Source organism: Microcaecilia unicolor, chromosome 12 (assembly GCF_901765095.1).
Source record: "Microcaecilia unicolor chromosome 12, aMicUni1.1, whole genome shotgun sequence".
NCBI lineage: Eukaryota > Metazoa > Chordata > Amphibia > Gymnophiona > Siphonopidae > Microcaecilia > Microcaecilia unicolor.
The window spans coordinates 73,052,604-73,078,425 of NC_044042.1; the positions used below are offsets into that span (position 1 = coordinate 73,052,604).

Here is a 25,822-nt window from a genome sequence, read left to right on the forward strand (position 1 = left end):
CACATGGGATGGAAGGGGAGAGGAAAAATGCATCCCCCACCAGGTCTCGCCTGGGCGCCCAACATTGGAGGTCTGGTTATGCCCCTGCCCTCCCCCACCCCCTTAGCATTTCTCTCTTCCCCACACCCCTCAGTGGTCCACTAAATTTGTGTCTCTCTGGCAGCAGTGGCAGGAATTAAGTCAGGCATGGACAGGACATGGCAGAGGGAAGGCCCTGGGGCTGAACAGAGGCAGCCTGGCTTAATCACTTCCATTGCTGAAGAAGACCATGGTGGGAGGAAGAGGTAGAGATACCATACCTTCCGGGGTGGAGGGGAGAGAGATGCTGGACCCAACGGGAGAGAGACCAGATGGGGAGAAGGAGGGTGCTGGACTTGATAATACATTTGTTATAAATGCAGACTTCCTTAGCGTCCCTCTGGACCGGCCCAGAAAAAAATTTAGGTGCCATTGTAGACAATATGCTGAAATCTTCTGCCCAGTGTGTGGTGGTGACCAAAAAAGCAAATAGGATGCTAGGAATTATTAGGAAAGGGATGCAAAATAAGACCAAGAATATTATAATGCCTGTGCATCACTCCATGGTGCAACCTCACCTTGAGTACTGTGTTCAATTCTGGTCGCTGTGTCTCAAAAAAGATCTAGTGGAATTAGAAAAAGTTCAAAAAAGAATGACTAGAATGATAAAGGAGATGGAACTCCTCCCATATGAGGAAAGGCTATAGAGAATAGGCTTCTTTAGCTTGGAAAAGAGATGGCTGAGGTGGGATATGATTAAGTCTACAAAATTCTGAGTGGAGTAGAATGGGTTAAAGTGAATTAATATTTTACTCTTTCAAAAAAAGTACAAAGACCAGGGAATTACATGGAAATACTTTTAAAACAAATAGGAGGAAATATTTTTTAACTCAAAGAATGGTTAAGCTCTGAACTCGTTGCTGCAGGTTGTGATTAGCGTATCTGGGTTTAAAAAAGGTTTGGACAAGTTCCTGGAGGAAACGTCCATAGTCTTATTCAGATAGACATGGGGAAGCCACTGCTTGCCTTGGGATTGGCTGCATGGAATGTTGCTACTAATTGGGTTTCTGTTAGGTACTTGTGACCTGGATTGGCCACTGTTGAAAGCAGAATACTGGGCTAGATTGACCATTGGTCTGACCCAATATGGCTTTTCTTATGTTCTTAATTGGACTCCAAGGAAAATGTGGAGAGCCAAACCTAAACAAAATGATTCTTGCTGGCATTGTTCATTAACTTCTGGATCTTTATGGCCCACGATATATGAACGTCCTCCTGCACGTTCATTCTGGTCTGAGATAGGGCAAACAATCATACGTATCACCTACTTTTCTTCACACATTTCTTATGATATCATTGTACTTTTTGCTCTCTACATCCATGTTTTAGTACCTCTAGCTGAAAACCAAAATTGATAGTATTTAATGTGTGTGGTTTTTTTTTTTTAAATAATTTTTTTTACTTCCTTTTGGAATTCATTGTTTGAAATGTATTATATTTTTATACATTTACCATAGTACTTATAATTATTATATGTTCATGTTTCTTACGATCCGGTTTACCAAGCAGTGCTAGCAGATGTCCATGTGCTAGTGTTGACATGGCCCATTCTATTTGAATGGACCATGTCAGCACTAGCGCATGGACAGCCACTAGCACTGCATCGTAAACAGACCCCTTAATGATTAATAACCATTATATTCTCATTATGTTTTTATATATGTTTGATTTTCAGTGTTTATAATACTTTATATAGAACCATGATGGCAGATAAAGGCCATATGACCCATCCAGTCTGCCCATCCTCTGTAACCCCTAACTCTTCCTTTTCCTAAGCGATCCCACATGCTTATCCCATGCCTTTTTAAATTCTGAAACTGTCCTTGACTCCATAACCTCCACCGGGAGGCCATTCCATGCCTCCACACGATGCTGTGTCGAGTCTTTTTGGCGTATCTCAAGTAAAAGTTGTATATATGGATCATCTGGTCTCTTGCGTTTTTGGGAGTGGAACCTGTTGACATAATAGGAGCATGGGCCTTAATGGCATAACCTTCTCTTCTTCTCTACTCTATTATATTTTTGGATGTAATTTCCCTCTATTTTCCATCTCTCTTTACTCTACTTCTTTGTATATTATTTTTGTAAACGTCAGTGCCGGTATTTCCTCACAGCGGTATATCAAGCTAAATAACTATTAATCTAAATAAACTAATAAAATAAACTGTACTGCACATTTATCTTTGCTCTATCCAAACTGTTCCCCCAGGAATACATACATGTGATCATGTAGGTATGCATTAGTGTGACTGTATATTACTAATACTACTTATCATTTCTAAAGCGCTACTAGACGTACGCAGCGCTGTACACTTGAACATGAAGAGACATTCCCTGTTCGACAAAGCTTACAGTCTAATTAGGACAGACAAACAGGACAAACAAGAGATAAGGGAATATTAATATTTATCATTTTTTGTGCATAAAACCAACTTTATGCATGGAAAAGCCTTATAAAATTACCCCTTTAGAGAACACGGGCCCTGTTTATTAAGCAGTGTTGTAAGCGCGTTAACCATGTACATGCCTACAATATCCCTATAGTCGCCTACATGGTTAGCGCACACGCTAAGTGTAGGTGCACCAAAAACACTAATGCACCTTAGTAAACAGGGCCCCCAAAATGGAAACTGTTAATTTGGATGATACTGACTTGTTAACTTGAACAAAAAATCAATCACAATTTAATTTGTGAATTTAGGGGAAATAATGTTGAAACATCCTTTGCAATGTCATGAAATCATGGGGAGCTGAAATAAACATTTATGGGAGAGTTAGAAGCAAAGACTAATAAGAATAAGTTGTTAGGTCACTTTAACATTTTTGCCTGTTTTTTTCCCTCCATATAAAAGAATGACACATTATCCATATTTTGAAGTGACTGCTGTTTTTTTGCCATTTTAATTTCAAAACTGTTTGGACTACAGTTTGCCACAGGTTATGGTGTGATGGTTGGGATGCTACAGGAACGCCTCATTATTAGCCTCACTTCAATATCAGGTGGGTTATCCTGTTTAGTCTCTTCATCATTTGCTGCTAGGTGGAGATCAAAGCGCAGAGAGACAGATTTTTTCTTCAAGCGAGGATTGTCCTTAAAGAATGAACTTTCCCATTCTTTGATAACTTTGTCCACTTTTTCTGACCTGGAAAATAAATCAGCTATATAAGTACATGATTTGCATATGAAACTTCAGTGTTAGTAAACACATAATTAATGCTGAACTTGATCTGTCTTTGAAAAAAGCATTCAGAGATACTGTTTATTTTCAAATTATTACATACTAGTAAAAAAGGCCCATTTCTGACACAAATGAAGGTTTTCCTCGGAGTGTGTATGTTTATGAGAGTGACTCTGTGTGAGAGAGAGAGAGAGCGAATGTGCGAGTGTGTGTGAGAGAGAGAGAGAGTGAGACTGGGTGCGAGTGACTCTGTGAGAGAGTGTGTGTGTGAGAATGAGAGTGTGTGCCAAGGGCCCCCCCTCCCTCCCTCTGAGTTCCAGGGTCATCCCCCCTCCCTCCCTTCCTCCCTTCCTCCCTCCCTCATAGTTCCAGGGTCATCCTCCCCTTCCTCCCTCCCTCCGAGTTCCAGGGTCGTCCCCCTCCCTCCCTCCGAGTTCCAGGGTCATCCCCCTCCCTCCCTCCCTCCGAGTTCCAGGGTCATCCCCCCTCCCTCCCTCCCTTTTAGTTCCAGGGTCACCCCCCCTCCCTCCCTCCCTCCGAGTTTCATGGTCCCTCCCTCCCTCCGAGTGTTCTTCCCGCTGCACTATGGGCGCCTGATGAGCCGGCGGCAGGTGCGGCTCCTGATTGCCGCGGCCTGGCTGCTGCCGCCCGCCCTGCTCTTTTCCATCACCATCCCCGGTGGCGCCGTGATCCGCATCTACTTCTCGCAGGCCTCGCTACTCTGTAACCCAGACTACGCCAGCAACTTGCCCCACTCGCTGCTGCTGACGGCGCTCATCTTCTTCCCCTGCTCGGCCATCGTCACCGTGACCAATGGGCACCTTTTTTTGCGGGTTCTGATGTTGACATCATAATGGCTACGGTGACGTCAGCCTGTGCTACGGAGCCTAGCAGACCAACTCCGAAGAAGTCATGAACACAGGCAGCAAGACCAATAGAACGTTGGAGGTGACAATTGTTATATAGGCTGGCTTAAATGAATATTGTTAGAAGTATTTATTGTACATTTTGAAAAGTAATACTAGTCCTGCAGGAAAGTAATACTACTGCAGAAACATGGATTGTGGTATTGTATCCAAGGTGTTAAATTGGGAAGGTGTTCTACAGTCAGTATTTAGGACAGAATATCACACTATCCAACAGTTACTATGTCTTGAAAACTGATATGCAAGAGAGGGCAGAGATTCTGTATGTGCTCTGAATTGCACTCTAAAAATGCACACTATAAACAGATGCATTAAGACATTTGGGGGGATAATTTTATAGTTTCCACTGGCAAAGCATGTTTTCTGTCAACAAACAGGACTGATTCAGGCACACAAGTGGGTGATGACATCCAATGGAACTAGGATAAAACTCCTTTCCCACAGCTCAGAACTTACTTCAAAGTCTGAGTATTCATGGCCCTTCCCATGTTCAGCAATCTGCTTAACTCCTCTGCTAAATGGATGCGAAACAAAGCTCTCCTGTAACATTTTTCTAAATAGTTGTTTTCTTCAACACTGTTGGTTTCCCTGGGCAGCCTTCTCCCCATGATTCAGGAAATGATTGGCTATGCTCTCTGGACTTAAAGGATGCTTACACTCACATCCAGATACTTCTAGCTCAGAGGAGGTATCTTTGATTCTGGCTGGGGACAACTCACTTCCTTTTGACATCGTATCAGCTCCTCGGGTTATCACCAAGTGTCTTGCTGTAGTTGCAGCGTTGCTACGCAAACTGGGAGTCCATGTATATCCCTATCGACGATTGGCTGGTGAAGAGCACGTCGAAGTATGGTGCTCAGGAGTCCATGCAGATGACTAGTCAGGTGTTAGAGCTACTACGGTTCATTTTAAACTACCCCAAGTCCCATCTTCTCACTGTCCAGTGATTGGAGTACATTGGAGCCCTGCTATACAATCAGCAGGCTCAGGCTTTCTTCCCTGTGGCACAGACGGATCCTCTTGTCACACTTGCTGCTCGAGTCCGAACAGCTCAGCAGGTCACAGCTCGGCAGATGTTGAAGTTGTTGGGCTACATGGCCTCCATTGTTCAAGTGACACCCATGGCATGTCTTCACATGAGAACTGCCCAGTGGACCCTAGCTTCCTAGTGGTGTCAGGCCATGGGGAACCTGGAGAATGTCATCCGAGTGTCACCAGAGCTGATTCAGTCTCTGCTTTGGTAGACAATTCGATCTAATTTGACTCTGGGATTTCCATTTCAATTTCACAAGCCCATGAAGGTAATGACGACAGATGCATCCAATCTGGGGTGGGGAGTGTAGACGGGCTTCACACTCAAGGTGCTTGGTCAGCCCAGGAGACAGATCTTGACATCAACCCTCTGGAGCTCCGGGTGATCTGGAATGCTCTAAAGGCTTTCAGAGATCGGCTGATCAACCAAATTGTTCTAATTCAAACTGACAATCAGGTTGCCATGTAATACACCAACATGCAAGGGGGCACCAGATCATGCCCTAAGGGTCAGGAGGCCATTGGGATGTGGCATTGGGCAGTCTAGCAGGGAATGCTCCTCAAGGCCGCTTACCCGGTAGACAAATCCAACAGCCTGGCCGACAGACTGAGCAGGGTCATGCAACCGCATGAGTGGCCACTCAACATGGGCATTGCCTGCAAGGTCTTCCACGTGTAGGGCATCCCCTTGGTGGATCTCTTTGCTGCTCAATCCAATCTCAAAGTCCCTCAGTTCTGTTCCAGGCTGCAGGCCCATGAAAGACTAGCGTCAGATGCCTTCCTCCTTCATTGGGGGTCAGGACTTCTGTATGTGTATCCTCTCATATCTCTCATAGGGAAGTCTTTGCTGAAACACAAGCAAGACCTCTGGACCATGATTCTGATCACTTCTTATTGGCCCCAACAAATCTGGTTCCCTCGTCTTCTGGAGTTATCCTCTGAAGAACTGTGGCAATTGGAGTGTTTTCTAACCCTCATCACACAGAATGAGGGATCTCTTCTGCGTCCCAACCTCTAGTCTTTAGACCTCAGACCTCAAGGCCTGGATGTTGAGAGCTTAGAATATGCTTCCTTGCATTTTTCTGAAGATGTCTCCCAGATCTTGCTGGCTTTCAGGAAAGATTCCACCAAAAGTTGTTACTCTTTTAAATGGAGGAGGTTTGCCGTGTGGTGTGAGGGCAGGGCACGGCACTAGATCCTATTTCCTGCCCTACATAGTCCCTGCTTGAGTACCTTCTGCACCTCTCTGAGTCTGGTCTTAAAACCAACTCTGTAAGGGTCACCTCTGTGCAATTAGTGCGTACCATCACTGTGTAGAGCGTAAGCCCATCTCTGGACAGCCTGTAGTTGTTCGCTTCATGAGAGGTTTCGTATTGACAAAGCCCCGTGTCATAAGAACATAAGAATTGCCATACTGGGAAAGACTGAAGGTCCATCAAGCCTAGTATCCTGTTTTCAAAAGTGGCAAATCCAGGTTACACAGCAGAAATCAAATTTTATGCTCCATATCGTAGAACATGCAGTGGATTTTCCCAAGTCCATCTTAATAATGGCTTATGGACTTTTCTTTTAGGAAATTATCCAAACCTTTTTAAAACCCTGCTAAACTAACTGCTTTTACCACATTCTCTGGCAATGAATTCCAGAGTTTAATTACCCGTTGAGTGAAGAAATATTTTCTCCAATTTGTTTTAAATTTACTACTTAGTAGCTTCTTTGTGTGCCCCCTAGTCCTAGTATGTTTGGAAAGAGTAAACAAGTGATTCACATCTACCTGTTCCACTCCACTCAGTATTTTATAAACCTCTATCAGCCATCTCTTTTCCAAGTTGAAGAGCCGCTTTAGCCTTTCCGCATAGTGAAGTCTCCCCATCTCCTTTATCATTTTCGTCGCCCTTCTTTGTACCTTTTCTAATTTCACTATTATCTTTTTTGAGATGCAGTGACCAGAACTGCACACAGTATTCGAGGTGTGGTTGCACCATAGAGTGATACAAAGGCATTATAACATTCTCAGTTTTACTTTCCATTCCTTTCCTAATAATTCCTAACATTTTATTCGGGGGCCTCTATCAGCCATCTCTTTTCCAAGTTGAAGAGCCGCTTTAGCCTTTCCGCATAGTGAAGTCTCCCCATCTCCTTTATCATTTTCGTCGCCCTTCTTTGTACCTTTTCTAATTTCACTATTATCTTTTTTTAGATGCAGTGACCAGAACTGCACACAGTATTCAAGGTGTGGTTGCACCATAGAGTGATACAAAGGCATTATAACATTCTCAGTTTTGCTTTCCATTCCTTTCCTAATAATTCCTAACATTTTATTCGGGGGCCTCTATCAGCCATCTCTTTCCAAGTTGAAGAGCCGCTTTAGCCTTTCCGCATAGTGAAGTCTCCCCATCTCCTTTATCATTTTCGTCGCCCTTCTTTGTACCTTTTCTAATTTCACTATTATCTTTTTTGAGATGCAGTGACCAGAACTGCACACAGTATTCGAGGTGTGGTTGCACCATAGAGTGATACAAAGGCATTATAACATTCTCAGTTTTGCTTTACATTCCTTTCCTAATAATTCCTAACATTTTATTCGGGGGCCTTTTACAGATTGGTGGTAAGCCCACCGTGGTCACCGGTGGTAGTCCTGCCCTGAGTGCACGCCATTTCCTAGGGAAAAAGAAAACCCCTGGAAATGGTTTGCGCGGTGATAACCCGGTGGTAATTGGGCATCGTGCTGCCCGGTTACCACCAGGTTATTGTGGGAGGCCTTATCACCACCTCAGTGGGTGGCGGTAAGGGCTCCCTGGTGCATGGCCATGCGGTAAGAGTTCTTTTACTGCATGGCCGTGTGTGCCTGGGGTGTTTTTACCCGCTGTGGTAAAAAGGGCCCTGGCGCATGGGAAAAACAGCCCCCACCACCAGCACAGGGCCCTTTTTCCCGAAGCTTGGTAAAAGGACCCCTTGCTGTCTTAGCTGCCACTGCATATTGAGCAGAGGGTTTCAATGTATCATCAATGATGATACCTAGATCCTTTTCCAGGGCAGTGAATCCTAATGTGGAACTTTTCATCACTTTGCACTTGCTCACATTAAAAATTATCCGCCATTTGTTTGCTCATTCTCCCGGTCTGATGATGTCCTCTTGCAATTTTTCACAATCCTCTTGCAATTTTTCACAATCCTCTTGCAATTTAACAGCTTTGACTAACTTTGTGTCATCAGCAAATTTAATTACCTCACTAGTTATTCCCATCTCTAGATCATTTATAAATATGTTAAAAAGCAGCAGTCCCAGCACAGACCCCCGAGGAACCCAGCTATTTACCCTTCTTCATTGAGAATACTGGCCATTTAAACTTACTCTCTGCTTTCTATCTTTTAACCAGTTTTTAATCCACAATAGAATACTACTTCCTATCTCATGACTCTCCAATTTCCTCTGGAGTTTTTCATGAGGTACTTTGTCAAATGCCTTTTGAAAATCTAGATACACAATATCGACTGGTTCACCTTTATCCACATATTTGTTCACCCCTTCAAAGAAGCATGGTAGATTGGTGAGGCAAGATTTCCCTTGACTAAATCTATGTTTGTTTTTTTTCTCCTTAATCCATGCTTATGTATATGCTCTGTAATTTTATGTATGTATATGTATGTATTTATTTATGACATTTATATCCCACATTAGCCCGAAATAGACTCATGTTCAATCTGGCTTACAAACAATAAAGTGAATAAATCATAATAATGTACAAAATGTAACACAAATTACAATACATTCAAGAAGCTAATTAATACACGTGCAGTAAGTAACCAGGGATTCAGACAAACAAATAATTAAGGGTTGATAGATGAGAGCATAATTAGGCAGGCAGGACTAGATGGAAAATGAGATTAAGAAAAGGGTGTGGGTACAATTCAAATTGAGTTCTTTATCTTCCTTAGAGAAAGGCCAGACTGAAGAAATGTGTTTTTAGAAGACTTCTAAAAGTTAGGTAATCATCTGTAAACTTGATTGATCTAGGAAGAGAATTCTAAATTTTGGTGAAATTAGCAGAGTGAATTGTTTTATATATCACATTCTTACAGACAGGGAAATGTAAGGTAAGGTATTCTCTAGATGATGAAACAGCATAACCAGAGGGTAATTCAATAAGATTATTTATATTTGATGGGGCTTGACCAAACAGAATTCGGTGAATGAAAATGCATAATTTGAAAGATAACCAATGTAGCTCATATAAAAGAGGAGTGGGTTTGGCGAAGCGAGGATATCTACATATAAGATGAGCAGCAGTATTATGAGCTGTTTTTTAAATTTTTTGAGAAGACCACTTTAAGTCCAGCATAGATGGAATTGCACTAGTTGAATTTGGTGAGGACAAGGGATTGAACCAAAGTATGAAATACAGATTTAGAGAAAAATGGCCTCAATCTCTTTAGCTTCCAAAGTGAGTGAAAGGCACTCGAGGTCAACTTAGAGACTTGGTTTTCAAGGATAAGGAAATGATCTATTGTGACTCCCATGATTTTCATTGATGACAAGGGAATAGGTTTTTTTCTTAATAGTAACATTACTAAGATCCACAGAATGGTGAGGGTTAGTTATATTTAGAAACTTAGTTTTATCCGTATTAAGTTTTAGTTTGAAATTAGAAGCCCATGATTCCTTAAGTTTTATCCCTAGACTAATCGTGAGTTATGTCAAGTAATTCCTTAGAGAACGGAATATTTAAATAGTGACATCATCAGCATATATGCATATCGAAAGACCATGTTTTTCTAAAAGATGTCCAAGAGGTATCATCATAATGTTAAATAAGATGTGGGAAAGAGGGTAACCCTGAGGAACCTCACAGGCAGGAGACCAAGTGGAAGAAAGTACACCTGATTGTATGACTTGATACAACCTGGATCTTAAGAAGCCAGAAACCATTTCAGGACAACTCCACAGATTCCTTAATAGTCAAGAATATTTAAAAGAATATTATTATCAACAATATCAAAGGCACTGGAAAGATCAAATTGAAGTATCAATATTTTGTTGCCAAAACTTAATTTTCTCCTAAAGTTAGCTAAGAGGGTGGTAAGCACAATTTCTGTACTGGAAGAGGGCCTAAAACCAGATTGTGAACTATGCAAAATGGCATGAAGCTGGAGATGCTCCATTAGTTGGCGCGTGACAAGTCCTTCCATTACTTTAACAGGAAGAGGAATTGAGGCTACTACTAAACAGGCTAGTTTGGGTATTTTTAGGTATAAGAGTCAAAATAATATTGCCATTGTCAGAGGGAAAGAAACCTTGAGACAGCATCAAAGTAAGATTCAAGTGCAAACGATGTAAGAATAAATCATGAGCTGACTTGAGGAGACAAGTAGGGCACATATCAAGCAATGTGAATTTGCGTATTTGTGTAACATGTGATTGACATGATCAGTAGTGATTGGATGAAAAATGGACCAGATTCTATCTGCTTGAGAATGAGGCAGTAAAGGATCATATAAATGGAGGAAATAGTCCATAGATGAAGCGGTATTGTTAAGTTGTAGTCTGATTTTAGATAATTTCTGTTTAAAATAAGTAGCCAAGTGGTTGGCAGTAGGTGTGGGATCAGTTGAATTGGTTATACATTGAGTGTCCAATAAACTAAAGTTTCCTTGGGGTGACTACTGTATCACCAATGAATTTGGAATAGTAGGAGGTTTTTGCTTTGGAGATTATACCTTTGTAGATTTTCAAAAGTTTTTTCCAAGCAATCCATTGTTCAGTAGATTTGTCCTTAGCCCAAATTCTCTCCTGTCTCCTGCATTTACATTTCATTTGTAAAAGATCATCATTGAACCAAGAAGATAAACTTTTCAGAGGAGATTTGACAGTCACAGGTACAATAACATCAAGGATTGCTTTACAAGTATCATTCCATTGCTGAATGAAATTCAGGGAAAGGTTTGAGGTAAGTAATGCACTGAATGACTCATTGGACCAGAATTTTAAAAGGTCAATTTTACCTCTAGTTTTAAAGAAATGTAACAATTTTTGGGATTTGGAATGACAATTTTCTTCCAGTGCAATTTTAAAAACAGGCTACTGTGATCTGACCAAGGCAGGGGCGTAGCTACGGGTGGGCCTGGGCCCACCCAATCTTGGCTCAGGCCCGCCCAAACGACGACGACTGGAACGGCGACTTTTACCTGAAGTCGCAACGACGAACGGGCAGGCAGTGCTGCGGTAGTAAAAGCAACAAGGAGACTGCTTCGACTCTCCGTCCTTCACTTCCCTCCCTCTGCGTCCCGCCTGAAAGGAAATGACGTCAGAGGAAAGCGGGACGCAGAGGGAGGGAAGTGAAGGACGGAGAGTCAAACCAGTTGACTTGTTGCTTTTACTACCGCAGTGCTGCCTGCCCGTTCGTTGCTGCGACTTCGGGAGTAGAATGGAACGGAAGTTGGCTGGGAGATGCTGTGAAGGGGGAGGGGGGAGACGCTGGATAGAAGGGGGAAGGATGGACAGAAACAGGATGGGCAGGGGAGAGAGGAGAATTGCTGGACAACAGGGATGGATGGAGGGGAAAGGGGAGAGAGGAAATTTGCTGGAGATGGATGGAGAAGAGGGCAGGGGAGAATGGAGAGTTGCTGGACGGAGCGGAGGGCAGGGGAAGAGGAGAATTGCTGGACATGGATGGATGGAAGGCAAAGGGGAGAGAGGAAATTTGCTGGAGATGGATGGATGGAGGAGAGGGCAGGGGAGAATGGAGAGTTGCTGGACATGGAGCGGAGGGCAGGGGAAAGAAGAAAATTGCTGGACATGAATGGATGGAGCGGAAAGGAGAGAGAGGAAATTTGCTGGAGATGGATGGATGGAGGAGAGGGCAGGGGAGAATGGAGAGTTGCTGGACATGGAGCGGAGGGCAGGGGAAAGAAGAAAATTGCTGGACATGGATGGATGGAGGGGAGGTCAGGGGAGACAGGAGAATTGCTGAACATGGATGGATCAATGGAGGGGGCAGGGGACAGAGGACATTTGCTGGATAGGGGAGAATGGAGAGTTGCTGGACGAATGGATGGAGGAAGGGGAGAGAAGTCAGGAAGGAGGTGCACATGGATAGAGGGGATGGAAGAGAGGAGAAATGCTGGACATGGAGTGGAGGGCAGGGAAGAGAGGAGAAATGTTTGACAAGAATGGAGGTAAGGAAAAACAAAGGAAGGAGATGCACATGGATGGAGGGGAAGGGAGAGAGGAGAAATGCTGGACATGGATGGAGGGGAGGGAAGACAGTGGAAGTAGATGCACATGGATGGAGGGGAGTGAGGAGAAATGCTGGATATGGATGGAGGGAAAACTGCTGAGTTTAAGGGCTGGTTTGGAACACATTGAGGGCAGATACTGAAACTCAAGGAAGGATAGGGGCAGGGCTACAGATGGTAGACAGGACGCATAAGGACACAGGAGGATGGTGGACATGGTGAGTGAAAAAATATAAAATGGAAAGAAGACACTGCGTAAAACAGAAGACATGGGACCAAAGCGAATAGATCAGACAACAAAGGTAGAAAAAAGTATTTTATTCAGAATTTATTAATTTGAACATGTCATCTTTTGGAAATGTGCATTTGTGATATTTTGCATTTAAGTTTAAATTTTTCTGGTATTGCTGCATGCTGAGTCTGACTTCTTGAGTTAACTTTCCAGTTCAGTATTTTGCCTTCATATTTTTTGATTTCTAGTTCCTTGTGTCATGTCTGTTGTGTCATGTGTTTTTCAAGTGTGATCAAGGTGCAGTATTCTGCTAGCATGTAGTATTCGGAGCCCTTTTTGTTTTGCTTTATTTCACGAGGTAGTGTATTGGTGTTTTAGAGCCTAGTGTAATTACAGTTCTGCCTTTTCAAGCGTAAGGTTGTAGCTCATCCTGTCCTTGGAATTAGTGCTGTTATGGTTTTAAAGATATGAGTGTGTTTTTGCACAAGTTTGTGTATAGCATTTTGCAGTGGAGAGATTGTGGGATAATGTTATTATATTTAAAAATATCAATTTTTCCATTAAGTATGTATGTGGTTATACTGATGCAGGGCAGCTGTTGGGCAGACTACTTAGAAATCCATCATCAAGTGAATTCTTAGGCATTATTTTGTAGGATCCCAAGAGACACTACTCATACTTATATAGACAGTGCATGCCCACCCAAAATCTCAGGTCTGGCTACGCCACTGGACCAAGGTGTCAGGGTCCAATGAAATTCCGAGATGAAAAAAGTAGTTGGGTCTATAAATTTAGTTGCTAATATATCTAATTGATGACCTTTAACATGAGAGGACATTCTGTTGAAAAGCGAGAATTACCAAACATTAAGGAATTCTAGGAAATTCTTGGTGTATTTGGTTGGTAATGTTTTCAAGATGTAAACATCTCCAACCATAATGATATTATCATTATTAATACATGAATTGGAGATGAATTTGGTAAGATCAGCCTCATCTAAGTTCCAACAATTAGGAGGATCGTATAACATTAGAAGGCAGATAGGTTTAAATAAAGAATCTCAAGAAACAGAGTAAGTAGCAATTTCCAGATTAGTAGACTGAAATTCAGAGATCTTTTTTTTTTACCTCAAACAAAGATTTATAGGTGATAGCTAAACCAGCTCCCCTTTTTTAGCTGTAGGGAAATGAAGAATGCAATAACTGTGTTGGCATACATCTGGAATAATAGGATCATGTTTTCCCTGTAGCCAAGTTTCAGAGATTATAACAAAATCAAATTGAGCATCAGTTATCCAATCTTTAATAATTACAGCTTTGTTAACAACTGATCAAGCATTGACATAACCTACAGACAGAGAAAAATAAGAACAAGTGAAGTTGCTCGACAGTGGGACTTTATTCAATTGGCATTTATTACAAAAGGTTTTGGAGCCTTTTTTAGTATGCTGTTTAGTAGAAGGCACACTGTTTGGATCACTGTGATTCAAATAGCTAGGAGCAAAACCAGAGGGATTCCTTTGATGATAAGTTGGTAACAAATAAGGGTAATAATATCTTGTAGAATATATCCCTGGGATAGTAAAATAGGAATCAAACCCATTAGTAGAATGAATTAAGTGTCTAGGTAGAATGAGAAAAGATATTAAACAATAAAGCAGGACTCTCAGCATTCTTTAAGGAATACTTTGAAACAAGCACTCAGCACCTGTGCGAAAGCAAATATGTGATAAGCATAATGAAAATAAAATAAAAAAGAGGCGGTTGTAATTTTATTACTCAGCTAGAATAATGATAACAGACTTAAAGGGTGAGAATATATAGAAATAGCAATGATGAAAGGCCTTCAAACGCTGACAAAGCACTGCATGAAGGGACGCACTAAGGGACGTGCCCCTTAGGCACGCCTCTTCGGTGCAATGCCTGAGGCATGATGCTCAGAGGTGGGCTGGTTACTATGGCCACCTCCTGCTGACATCAGCAACCACTCCCAGTATGGAAGCAGGAGTGACAGGAAACAACTGTGAGTTCAGTCAGCAAAACTATAGCAATTTTAATGCCCTAGAGAGTGTGCAGGAAAGAAATGAATCCAAATTGCTCAGTTCAAATTTCACAGCACAGGGAGGATTCTGACACCTTAGAGGTGTGCTGGTTACTATGGCCACCTCCTGCTGACGTCAACGACCACTCCCCTTAGCAAAGAATTCTTCTAATCTCTCCTCTATGGGCTTGTCTTCCCTGATTGCCCCTTTTATCCCTCGGTCATCTAGTGGTACAACTGATTCTTTTGCCGGCTTCTTGCTTCTAGTATACCTAACAGAGTTATTATTGTGTGTTTCTGTCTCCACCTGTGTCATGGGACCTCAATGCCGTTCTCACCAAGCTGATGAAAGCTCCTTTTGAGCCACTTGATACCAGTCATCTGAAGTACTTGACGTGGAAAGTCATATTTTTGGTGGCTGTTACTTCAGTTTGCAGGGTCAGTGAACTTCAGGCCTTAGTAGTGGATGCACATATGTTTCATCACAACAGAGTAGTCCTCCACAAGCACCCTAAGTTCCTTCCTAAAGTTGTGTCAGAGTTCCATCTGAACCAGTCGATTGTCTTGCCAACATTCTTTCCCCAATATCTTGCTCATCCTGGCGAGAGCACACTGCACACCTTAGACTGCAAGAGAGCATTGGCTTTTTACTTAGAACGGACTAAGCCATACAGACAGTCCACCCAGCTTTTTGTTTCATTTGATTCCAACAGGATGAGGGTTGCCATCGGGAAATGCACCATCTCCAACAGTTTGGCAGATTGCATTTCTTTTACTTATGCCCAGGCTGGATTGGCCCTTGAGGATCATTTCGAGCTCACAATTTCAGAGCCATGGCTACGTCGGTAGCCCTTTGAAGTCATCCTCCATTGACGAAGACTGCAGTCTCACTCAGATTGTGTATCGTTTCAAGTTATTCTGTTGTTTGACCTCACCGTTGCGCAGTCCAGTTGACCAGTGTTTATTGTTTTCAGTGAGCCTGGTAGCTAGGGATTCCCACATGTGAGAATCATAGGCCTGCTTGTCCTCAGAGAAAGCAAAGATTACCTGTAGTAGGTATTCTCCAAAGACAGCAAGCCTTATAGTCTCACATATCCTCCCACCTCCCCTTGGAATTGTCTCTAGTATTGTACTGATAGGCCCGCGCTCTCACGGCAGGTGGGAAGGCACTTGTGCATGCGAGGTGGAGTGCGACTCATGCTCCAAAGAGATCTGTAAAAGCTTGTCACAAGTTTCAGACTGGGCAACGCGGATATAAGGCCTGCAGTCCTCGGAGAATACCTGCTACAGATAAGTATCTTTGCTTTAATAGGAATTTACTGTAGGAAGACATTGCTTTTGCTTTTTTTGTGCCTTTCATTGACACATGCTAAAAAGTTTGTTACAAACCTCTTCCTCCCCCCAAAATGAAGATACAAATACACCTGCTTCAAAAGGTTTGCTTCTGTATAGCAGCAGCAATAAAACATTTTGGACAGCACTATTCTTGCTGTACACCGCCTTGGGTAAATTTCTTCAAAAAGGCAGTAAAATAAACCCTAATAAAGACATAAATTCAGTACTTTTCTCTAGCTGTACGTCAGCCTAATATTCAGAAACACCAAGCAATACATGTAAGACAGTTATTAAAGGTAAATGCAGTTCATTTAGAATTTTTTAAAGTCAAAGTCTTACTGTATGGTATCACAGTCTTCTGCATCTTCTTTCACGTTTCCATTTAGAACTATCTGCTTTGTCACTTCTGTCTTTTCATCCAGGCATTTTGTTATAGCACCAGCTATAAAAGATCATATTTCATTTTAGTTTGCAATAAATTCTTATAATATAAATTTCGCATAAATATGAATTCATTTGATAAGGTACAAAATCACATATTCCTTTTCCTATTTTTGTTTTGCTAATCTTAAACCTTTTGTTTAGGGGGGAGTGGGTTAGATGTTTCCTGTTGCTTCTTTACATTTCCAGCTTAATCAGAACCTCATTCCTAGCTACTCATCCCTCTCCCAACCTACAATTTTTATTTTCTGTCCTCACTCTCATTTAGATCACTCATTCCAGCAATAGTCCTCTAACTGAGCAGCATAAACCACAGTTCCATCCAGAAACTGGTACAAATGTGCAGTTGAACCAGCTGATAAATGTCACTCCCGCTTGATGGCCAAAACTCCCTCCTTCCCCAGGTCTGTGAACAGTTCTGAATTTGTGGAGGGTAATTTTATAACAAGGTCAGGGCCAGTGCTAGAATTTCTAGCACCCCTTGCAGCCTATTAGTTGGCACCTCCTACCCATCCAGCATCTCCTCTCACTCTTTTCTCCTCCAACCCCTCCCCCCCTCTCCCTTTCCCCAGCACGTTCTCTTCCCAGGGGCAGCAGAATTTGGGGGGGGGGGGGGTGTGGTCCAAGCTTCTCCTTCCAGTTTCACCTTGTTCCCAAGTTCCCATACCAATTTACATTTAGTCAAATTTTTCAAATCATTTACACGCTAAAGTTAGGCATCATTTGTGCACATATCTTATAGAATACTAGCACTTACATGCATATAATGCACACATGTGTGTAAATGCTAAAGCACTATTCTATAATTTACACACACAAGTCACTTAGCACATAAGTGCAAGGGGCGTGCACTTAATAAGTTATATGCTAAAGTGCCACATTTAACTGTCAACAGTTATACCTGCTATAGACCTGGCATAACTGTTCACGCCTACATTTAGCTGTATCAATGCTGACTTAGGCTAGTATTCTCTAATGATATCTTGGTGTACAGATGCCATTATAGAATTGGTACTTAGCAGCATGAGTATGCTGAAATTGTGGCACCCACTAGCCAAGTCCTTATCCAATCAAGGACTTAATCTGTTCATAAATGCAGACGATGCCACAATATACATCCCTTACAAACACGATCTAACTGAAATCACCAAAGAAATCAAACTCAGCTTAAACATCATGAACTCATGGGCAAATGCATTTCAACTAAAACTTAACACAGAAAAAACACACTGCCTCATCCTAATATAACACATATAAACCCACCAACATAACCACCCCAGATTGCACCCTCCCTATATCAGCCAGCCTGAAAATTCTCAGAGTCACAATCGACCAAAACCTCACACTAGAGAGCCAAGCGAAAGCTACAACAAAGAAAATGTTCCACTCAATGTGGAAGCTCAAACGAGTGAAACCTTTTTTCCCGAGGGAAATATTTCGCAATTTGGTACAATCTATGGTACTAAGCCATCTTGACTACTGCAATGGAATCTATGCGGGATGCAAAGAACAAATCATAAAGAAACTCCAAACTTTTCAAAACACAGCAGCCAGGCTCATATTTGTAAAAACAAGATTTGAAAGCGCAAAACCTCTATGAGAAAAATTACACTGGCTCCCAATCAAAGAACGTATTGCATTCAAAATCTGCACCCTGGTTCATTAAATCATCTACGGTGAAGCCCCGGGATACATGACAGACCTCATAGACCTACCAACCAGAAACACATCAAGATCATCACAAACATACCTAAATCTCCACCACCCAAGCTGCAAAGGACTCAAATACAAATCAACCTACTCATCCAGCTTCTCCTACATAAGCACGCAACTATGGAACGCATTGCCAAGCGCCATGAAAACAACATATAACCACCTTTGGAAACTACTAAAAACCAACCTGTTCAAAAAGGCATACCCTAATGATCCAACTTAAATGTCTTAACCCTGCAACACAACAAAACAAAACCAAAACTTGTATTGGACATAGCTTAACTCTTCCTCCTTATGATTCCCCAATGTGTCTGTCACACATGACCTCTACTTTATTTTTTTTATTTTTTTATTGTTACATTTGTACCACCCTAACCACTAAGCCACGCCTCCACTCCACTGAAAAAAGAGAAACAAATGCATTTCCTCCTGTACAAAACAAAGTACAAGAAATCCACATTTTCAAAGCTGACATCTCATTTCTCTAAATGGTGAAAATCTAATTGTTTTCTACCTTTGTTTTCTGACCATTTTGTTTTTCCACTTGGATTGGTCGTGGTCTCTCCTTATGACATCCTCTTATTTTCCTTCTTTTATATATCAAGCGGTCCAGATTTGGAACTCTTTGCCTGTAGAACTTAAAACTATGCCATCATATGTTTCTTTTCATAAGAACTTGAAAATCTATTTGTTTGCTAAGGCCTACTATTAATCTTTTCTTTTTTTAATTTAGCTGTAATCCACTTTGTCAATTTACATTGGGAGTTGGTGGACTATAAATTCTGTATCATATCTTATCAAATCTTGTTGTTTTTCTCCTGAGTCCTTTTGTAGGATTTAATTTCTTCTGCTTTTCACTGTCCATCTTCTGTAATCTCAAGTCTACCTCTGATTCTGATCCTTCTGTCTCATTTTTTCTCCATTTCTCTCATCTGCTTTTTTTTTTTTAAACCTACAGGTAGTTCTCCGAGGACAAGCAGGCTGCTTGTTCTCACTGATGGGTGACGTCCACGGCAGCCCCTCCAATCGGAAACTTCTCTAGCAAAGTCCTTTGCTAGTCCTCGCGCGCCCGCGCGCACCGCGCATGCGCGGCCATCTTCCTGGCCGAAACCGGCTCGAGCCGGCCAGTCTTCTTTTGTCCGCACTCGGTACGGTCGTGTTTCGCCGTGTCGAGCCCCGGAAAGTCGACCTCGCGCGTCCAAATTAATTTTGACGTGTTCTTTTTCTTCGGAAAAGTCTTTAAAAGTGTCGAGAAGTGCTCCGGAAACCCCCCCCCCCCCCCCCCCCGGGTTTCGGGCCAACCCCTTCCCGTACTTCCAGCTTTTTGCCCCGATAAGTTTTCTTTCGTCGTCGGGGTAGGCCTCTTTTCGGCCTCGGTCAAGATTTTCTCCCTAAAAAATTTTTTGGTGCTCTTTTTCCGTCATTTCGGATTTTGATTTCGCCGGCGTGATTTTTCCGCCCATGACATCGAAGACTTCCAGCGGCTTCAAGAAGTGCACCCAGTGCGCCTGGGTAATCTCGCTCACTGATAGACACTCGTCGTGTCTTCAGTGTCTGGGGGCCGAGCACCGCCCTCAGAACTGTAGTCTGTGTTCCCTGCTTCAAAGGCGGACTCAGGTAGCGAGATTAGCCCAGTGGAACGTGTTGTTCTTGGGCTCTTCATCGGCATCGGCACCGGGATCTTCGAGTGCATCGACGTCGTCAGCATCCAGACCATCTTCCTCGGCCGCCACTGCATCGAGTGCATCGAGGCATCGGGCCTCTGCATCGGCGCCAAGGTATCGGGCGACTGCATCGACGTCGGTGGTACCGGGACCTCATCTGCTGATGTCGTCGGACGGTGGTGCATCGTCAGGCTCCACCAGCGGGACACCGCATTCGACAAGTTCTCCCGCCGGCAGCCTTCAGCATCTACCTCTACAGGTAGAAGATTTTTTGGGGGAAGGAAGACTGTTCCCTATGCTTCTGGTAAGCGTAGGTACAATCCTCCTTCTCGACAGCCTGCGGCCCAGGCTAAGCCCCAGCGCGCTCGCTCTCGTCAGCAGCGTGCGCCTCAGCAAGGCCCCGCGGCTCCCCAGCAAAAGCAAGGGGCGAGCTTTTGACTGGCTCCAGCAGAGCATAGCCGACATCCAAGTGTCAGTGCCGGGCGACCTGCCAGTCGGGGGGAGGTTGAAAGCTTTTCACCAAAGGTGGCCTCTCATAACCTCCGACCAGTGGGTTCTTCAAATAGTCCGGCAAGGATATACCCTCAATTTGGCCTCAAAACCTCCAAATTGTCCACCGGGAGCTCAGTCTTACAGCTTCCAGCACAAGCAGGTACTTGCAGAGGAACTCTCCGCCCTTCTCAGCGCCAATGCGGTCGAGCCCGTGCCATCCGGGCAAGAAGGGCTGGGATTCTATTCCAGGTACTTCCTTGTGGAAAAGAAAACAGGGGGGATGCGTCCCATCCTAGACCTAAGGGCCCTGAACAAATATCTCGTAAAAGAAAAGTTCAGGATGCTTTCCCTGGGCACCCTTCTCCCCATGATTCAGCAAAACGATTGGCTATGCTCTCTGGACTTGAAGGATGCCTATACACACATCCCGATACTGCCAGCTCACAGACAGTATCTGCGATTTCAGTTGGGCACACGCCACTTCCAGTACTGTGTGCTACCCTTTGGGCTCGCCTCTGCGCCCAGGGTGTTCACAAAGTGCCTAGCTGTGGTAGCAGCGGCACTTCGCAGGCTGGGGGTGCACGTGTTCCCATATCTCGACGATTGGCTGGTGAAGAACACATCCGAGGCAGGAGCCCTGCAGTCCATGCAGATGACTATTCGCCTCCTGGAGCTACTGGGGTTTCTGATAAATTATCCAAAGTCCCATCTTCTCCCAGTGCAGAAACTCGAATTCATAGGAGCTCTGCTGGATTCTCGGATGGCTCGCGCCTACCTCCCAGAGACGAGAGCCAACAACTTGTTGTCCCTCGTCTCGCGGGTGCGAGCGTCTCAGCAGATCACAGCTCGGCAGATGTTGAGATTGCTGGGCCACATGGCCTCCACAGTTCATGTGACTCCCATGGCCCGCCTTCACATGAGATCTGCTCAATGGACCCTAGCCTCCCAGTGGTATCAGGCTACTGGGGGTCTAGAAGACGTGATCCACCTGTCCACGAGTTTTCTCGAATCCCTGTATTGGTGGACAATCTGGTCCAATTTGACTCTGGGACGTCCTTTCCAAATCCCTCAGCCACAAAAAGTGCTGACAACGGATGCGTCTCTCCTGGGGTGGGGAGCTCATGTGGATGGGCTTCACACCCAAGGAAGTTGGTCCCTCCAGGAACGCGATCTGCAGATCAATCTTCTGGAGTTGCGAGAGATCTGGAACGCTCTGAAGGCTTTCAGAGATCGGCTGTCCCACCAAATTATCCAAATTCAGACAGACAACCAGGTTGCCATGTATTACGTCAACAAGCAGGGGGGCACCGGATCTCGCCCCCTGTGTCAGGAAGCCGTCAGCATGTGGCTCTGGGCTCGCCGTCACGGCATGGTGCTCCAAGCCACATACCTGGCAGGCGTAAACAACAGTCTGGCCGACAGGTTGAGCAGGATTATGCAACCTCACGAGTGGTCGCTCAATTCTCGCGTGGTGCGACAGATCTTCCAGGTGTGGGGCACCCCCTTGGTGGATCTCTTCGCAACTCGAGTGAACCACAAAGTCCCTCAGTTCTGTTCCAGGCTTCAGGCCCACGGCAGACTGGCATCGGATGCCTTCCTCCTGGACTGGGGGGAGGGTCTGCTGTATGCTTATCCTCCCATACCTCTGGTGGGGAAGACTTTGTTGAAACTCAAGCAAGACCGAGGCACCATGATTCTGATTGCTCCCTTTTGGCCGCGTCAGATCTGGTTCCCTCTTCTTCTGGAGTTGTCCTCCGAAGAACCGTGGAGATTGGAGTGTTTTCCGACCCTCATCACTCAGGACGAGGGGGCACTTCTGCATCCCAACCTCCAGTCTCTGGCTCTCACGGCCTGGATGTTGAGGGCGTAGACTTTGCCTCTTTGGGTCTGTCAGAGGGTGTCTCCTGCGTCTTGCTTGCTTCCAGGAAAGATTCCACTAAGAGGAGTTACTTCTTCCAATGGAGGAGGTTTGCCGTCTGGTGTGACAGCAAGGCCCTAGATCCTCGTTCTTGTCCTACACAGACCCTGCTTGAATACCTTCTGCACTTGTCTGAGTCTGGTCTCAAGACCAACTCGGTAAGGGTTCACCTTAGTGCGATCAGTGCATACCATTACCGTGTGGAAGGTAAGCCGATCTCGGGACAGCCTTTAGTTGTTCGCTTCATGAGAGGTTTGCTTTTGTCAAAGCCCCCTGTCAAGCCTCCCACAGTGTCATGGGATCTCAATGTCGTTCTCACCCAGCTGATGAAACCTCCTTTTGAGCCACTGAATTCCTGCCATCTGAAGTACTTGACTTGGAAGGTCATTTTCTTGGTGGCAGTTACTTCAGCTCGTAGGGTCAGTGAGCTTCAGGCCCTGATAGCCCAGGCCCCTTACACCAAATTTCATCATAACAGAGTAGTCCTCCGTACTCACCCTAAGTTCCTGCCAAAGGTTGTGTCGGAGTTCCATCTGAACCAGTCAATTGTCTTGCCAACATTCTTTCCCCGTCCTCATTCCTGCCCTGCTGAACGTCAGCTGCACACATTGGACTGCAAAAGAGCATTGGCCTTCTATCTGGAGCGGACACAGCCCCACAGACAGTCCGCCCAATTGTTTGTTTCTTTTGATCCCAATAGGAGGGGAGTGGCTGTAGGGAAACGCACCATTTCCAATTGGCTAGCAGATTGCATTTCCTTCACTTACGCCCAGGCGGGGCTGGCTCTTGAGGGTCATGTCACGGCTCATAATGTTAGAGCCATGGCTGCGTCGGTAGCCCACTTGAAGTCAGCCTCTATTGAAGAAATTTGCAAAGCTGCGACGTGGTCATCTGTCCACACATTCACATCTCATTACTGCCTGCAGCAGGATACCCGACGCGACAGTCGGTTCGGGCAGTCAGTTCTTCAGAACCTGTTTGGGCTTTAGGATCCAACTCCACCCCCCGAGGGCCCTGTTTGTTCTGTTCCAGGCTGCACTCTCAGTTAGTTGGTAAATTTTTTAGGTCAATCTCAGTTATGTCCTCGCCGTTGCGAGGCCCAATTGACCATGGTTGTTGTTTTGAGTGAGCCTGGGGGCTAGGGATACCCCATCAGTGAGAACAAGTAGCCTGCTTGTCCTCGGAGAAAGCGAATGCTACATACCTGTAGAAGGTATTCTCCGAGGACAGCAGGCTGATTGTTCTCACAAACCCGCCCGCCTCCCCTTTGGAGTTGTGTCTTCCCTTGAAGTGTATTGTCTTGCTACATACTGGACTGGCCGGCTCGAGCCGGTTTCGGGCGGGAAGACAGCCGCGCATGCGCGGTGCGCGCGGGCGCGCGAGGACTAGCAAAGGACTTTGCTAGAGAAGTTTCCGATTGGAGGGGCTGCCGTGGACGTCACCCATCAGTGAGAACAATCAGCCTGCTGTCCTCGGAGAATACCTTCTACAGGTATGTAGCATTCGCTATATATTCCTCCTTCTCCTCCCTCCAGACTTAAGTCTCCGTTATTCATATTTACCAGCTTTTACTTCTTGCACTTACCAGTGGCGTACCAAGGGGGGGCGGTCCGCCCCAGGTGCACGCCGCTGGGCGGGTGCCACGCGCCTGTTGGCTCCGCTCATTCCGTGCTCCCTCTGCCCCGGAACAGGTTACTTCCTGTTTCGGGGCAGAGGGAGCATGGAACAAGCGAAGCCGACAGGCGTGCGGCACCCCCTCCCCCCAGCAGGTAAAAATGCACCCGGGGGGGGGGGGTGTCCTTTCGCCGGGGGTGGGGGGATCGCGCTGCACCCGGGGGGGGGGGGGGGCGCATCGGCGATCCGCCCCGGGTCTCAGCCACCCTAGGAACGTCACTGGCACTTACCTCCCAATGAGGTGTATTTTCACAGCACTTAGACTTATAGTTACATAGTAACCTATGGAACTTTGTAAGTGTAAGTGCTTTGAAAATGAGCCTCTAGTTTTCCCATTCCTACCTGTGTCTTATTCTTCCCTGTCTCCTATTTCAAGTATTTCACCCACTTTCAAGGTGCCCATTTCTACTTTCTGTATTCATTACCTCCCTGATTTATCTTCTCTGCCTCTTACCCCTTACCATCCTCCAGCTTCTTCCCTGTCACTCATCCCCTCTCCAGCCCCAGTCCCTTTATGTCTTATCCTCTTATTCAGGCTTCCATTTAACCTTCTTTATTTATACCTTTTCTCACCTTCTTCAAAGATCTGTCCCCTTCCTTTGTCCCTCACCCTCTTGATAACTCTCCATCTCTTTTGCCCCTTTCCTTATCATCCTTTGTCCATGCTTCTTCTCTCATACTTTGTTCTCTGTCCACCTACTTCCTTCTCCAATGTTTATTTACTCTGTCTTTCCTCCACCTTAACACCCCTACCCATCACTCTGCCTCTGCATCTTCACCTATCCCTGCATATACTCTTACTTCTTTCCATCCCCCACAAAGTATCTGCCCTTCTCTTCCATCTTTCAGCCCCTGCATCAGCCCCTCAGCCCTGATCTGCCCCTTGTCAGACCCCAGACCCCTTCTCCCTACCCCATCCTCAACCCCAGTCTGCTAGCTCTGAGCTCTCCTTCTCTCTGTCCCAGCTCTAGCATCAGTCCCTTCCTGCATCTGCCCCCAGCATCAGACCACTTTTGTCACCCCTACCATCTGGCAGCATAAGTCCCCATATCCCATCCTCAGCCACCTTCTGGCCCCTAAATCAGGGCCATTTCTAAGCCCCCTGCCCCCTCTTTTAAGCCCCCAGTTCCAGCCTCAGCCTGTTTCTCCCACATACCCTCCATTTTCAGTCCCAACTCCCTTCTCCCACCTGCCCCCTTTCAGCCCCCAGTTCCAGCTCCAGCCTTAGCCCCCTTCTCCCACCTGCCCCCAGTTCCAGCCCCAGCTCCCTTCTTCCACCTGCCCCCATTCCCCCCCCCCCAGTTCCAGTCCCAGCCCCCTTCTTCTACCTGCCTCCTTTTCAGCTCCCAGTTGTAGTCCCATTAATCCACCTGACCCCCTTTTTAGCCCCCAGTTCCAGCCACAGCCCACATGTTATACCCTATCCCACTTCTCAGCTACTAGTTCCAGCCACAGCCTCCAGTCTCCACCTACTCGCTTGCAGCTGCCTTCTTCTTCCTGCTGCATTAAAAAAATGTTTTACCTTGAATTGGCAGTCTTTGAAGGAAGCAGGCTTCTTCAAGCCTTCCCTCACTGTCCCACCCTCGCAGAAACAGGAAATTACATCAGAGGAGGGCAGGACACGGTGAGGGAAAGCCCAAGGCAGCCTGCTTCCCTCACAGATACTGCCGATTCAGTGTAAAAGATTTTAAAATGCAGGACAGCAGGAATGAGAAGTAGGCTGTCATGCAAGCTGAGGGAGGGCAGATGGGGGCTGGGGCTGGGGCTGGAACTAGTAACTGAGAAGGGGACTAGAGCTAGAACTGGGAGCTTCTGGAAAGCATGGCTTGTCGTGTCCTCCAGAGGTTGGTGCCCCCCCCCCC

The 25,822-nt window shown here is 45.1% G+C and overlaps 1 protein-coding gene across 1 annotated transcript in view; it reads right to left on the bottom strand.

Moving 5' to 3' along the window:
* Positions 1–2,954: 2,954 nt before the first annotated feature.
* Positions 2,955–25,822, bottom strand: part of KRT222 (keratin 222) — a 140,476-nt gene continuing 117,608 nt past the window's right edge. Inside the window, exons 7-8 of the mRNA XM_030220475.1 lie at positions 16,398–16,500; positions 2,955–3,221 (exon numbers count right to left, since the gene is read on the bottom strand). Of these exons, the coding sequence (XP_030076335.1) occupies positions 3,017–3,221; positions 16,398–16,500 (308 nt within the window). The 3' untranslated portion in view covers positions 2,955–3,016. The remainder of the gene's footprint in view (positions 3,222–16,397; positions 16,501–25,822) is intronic.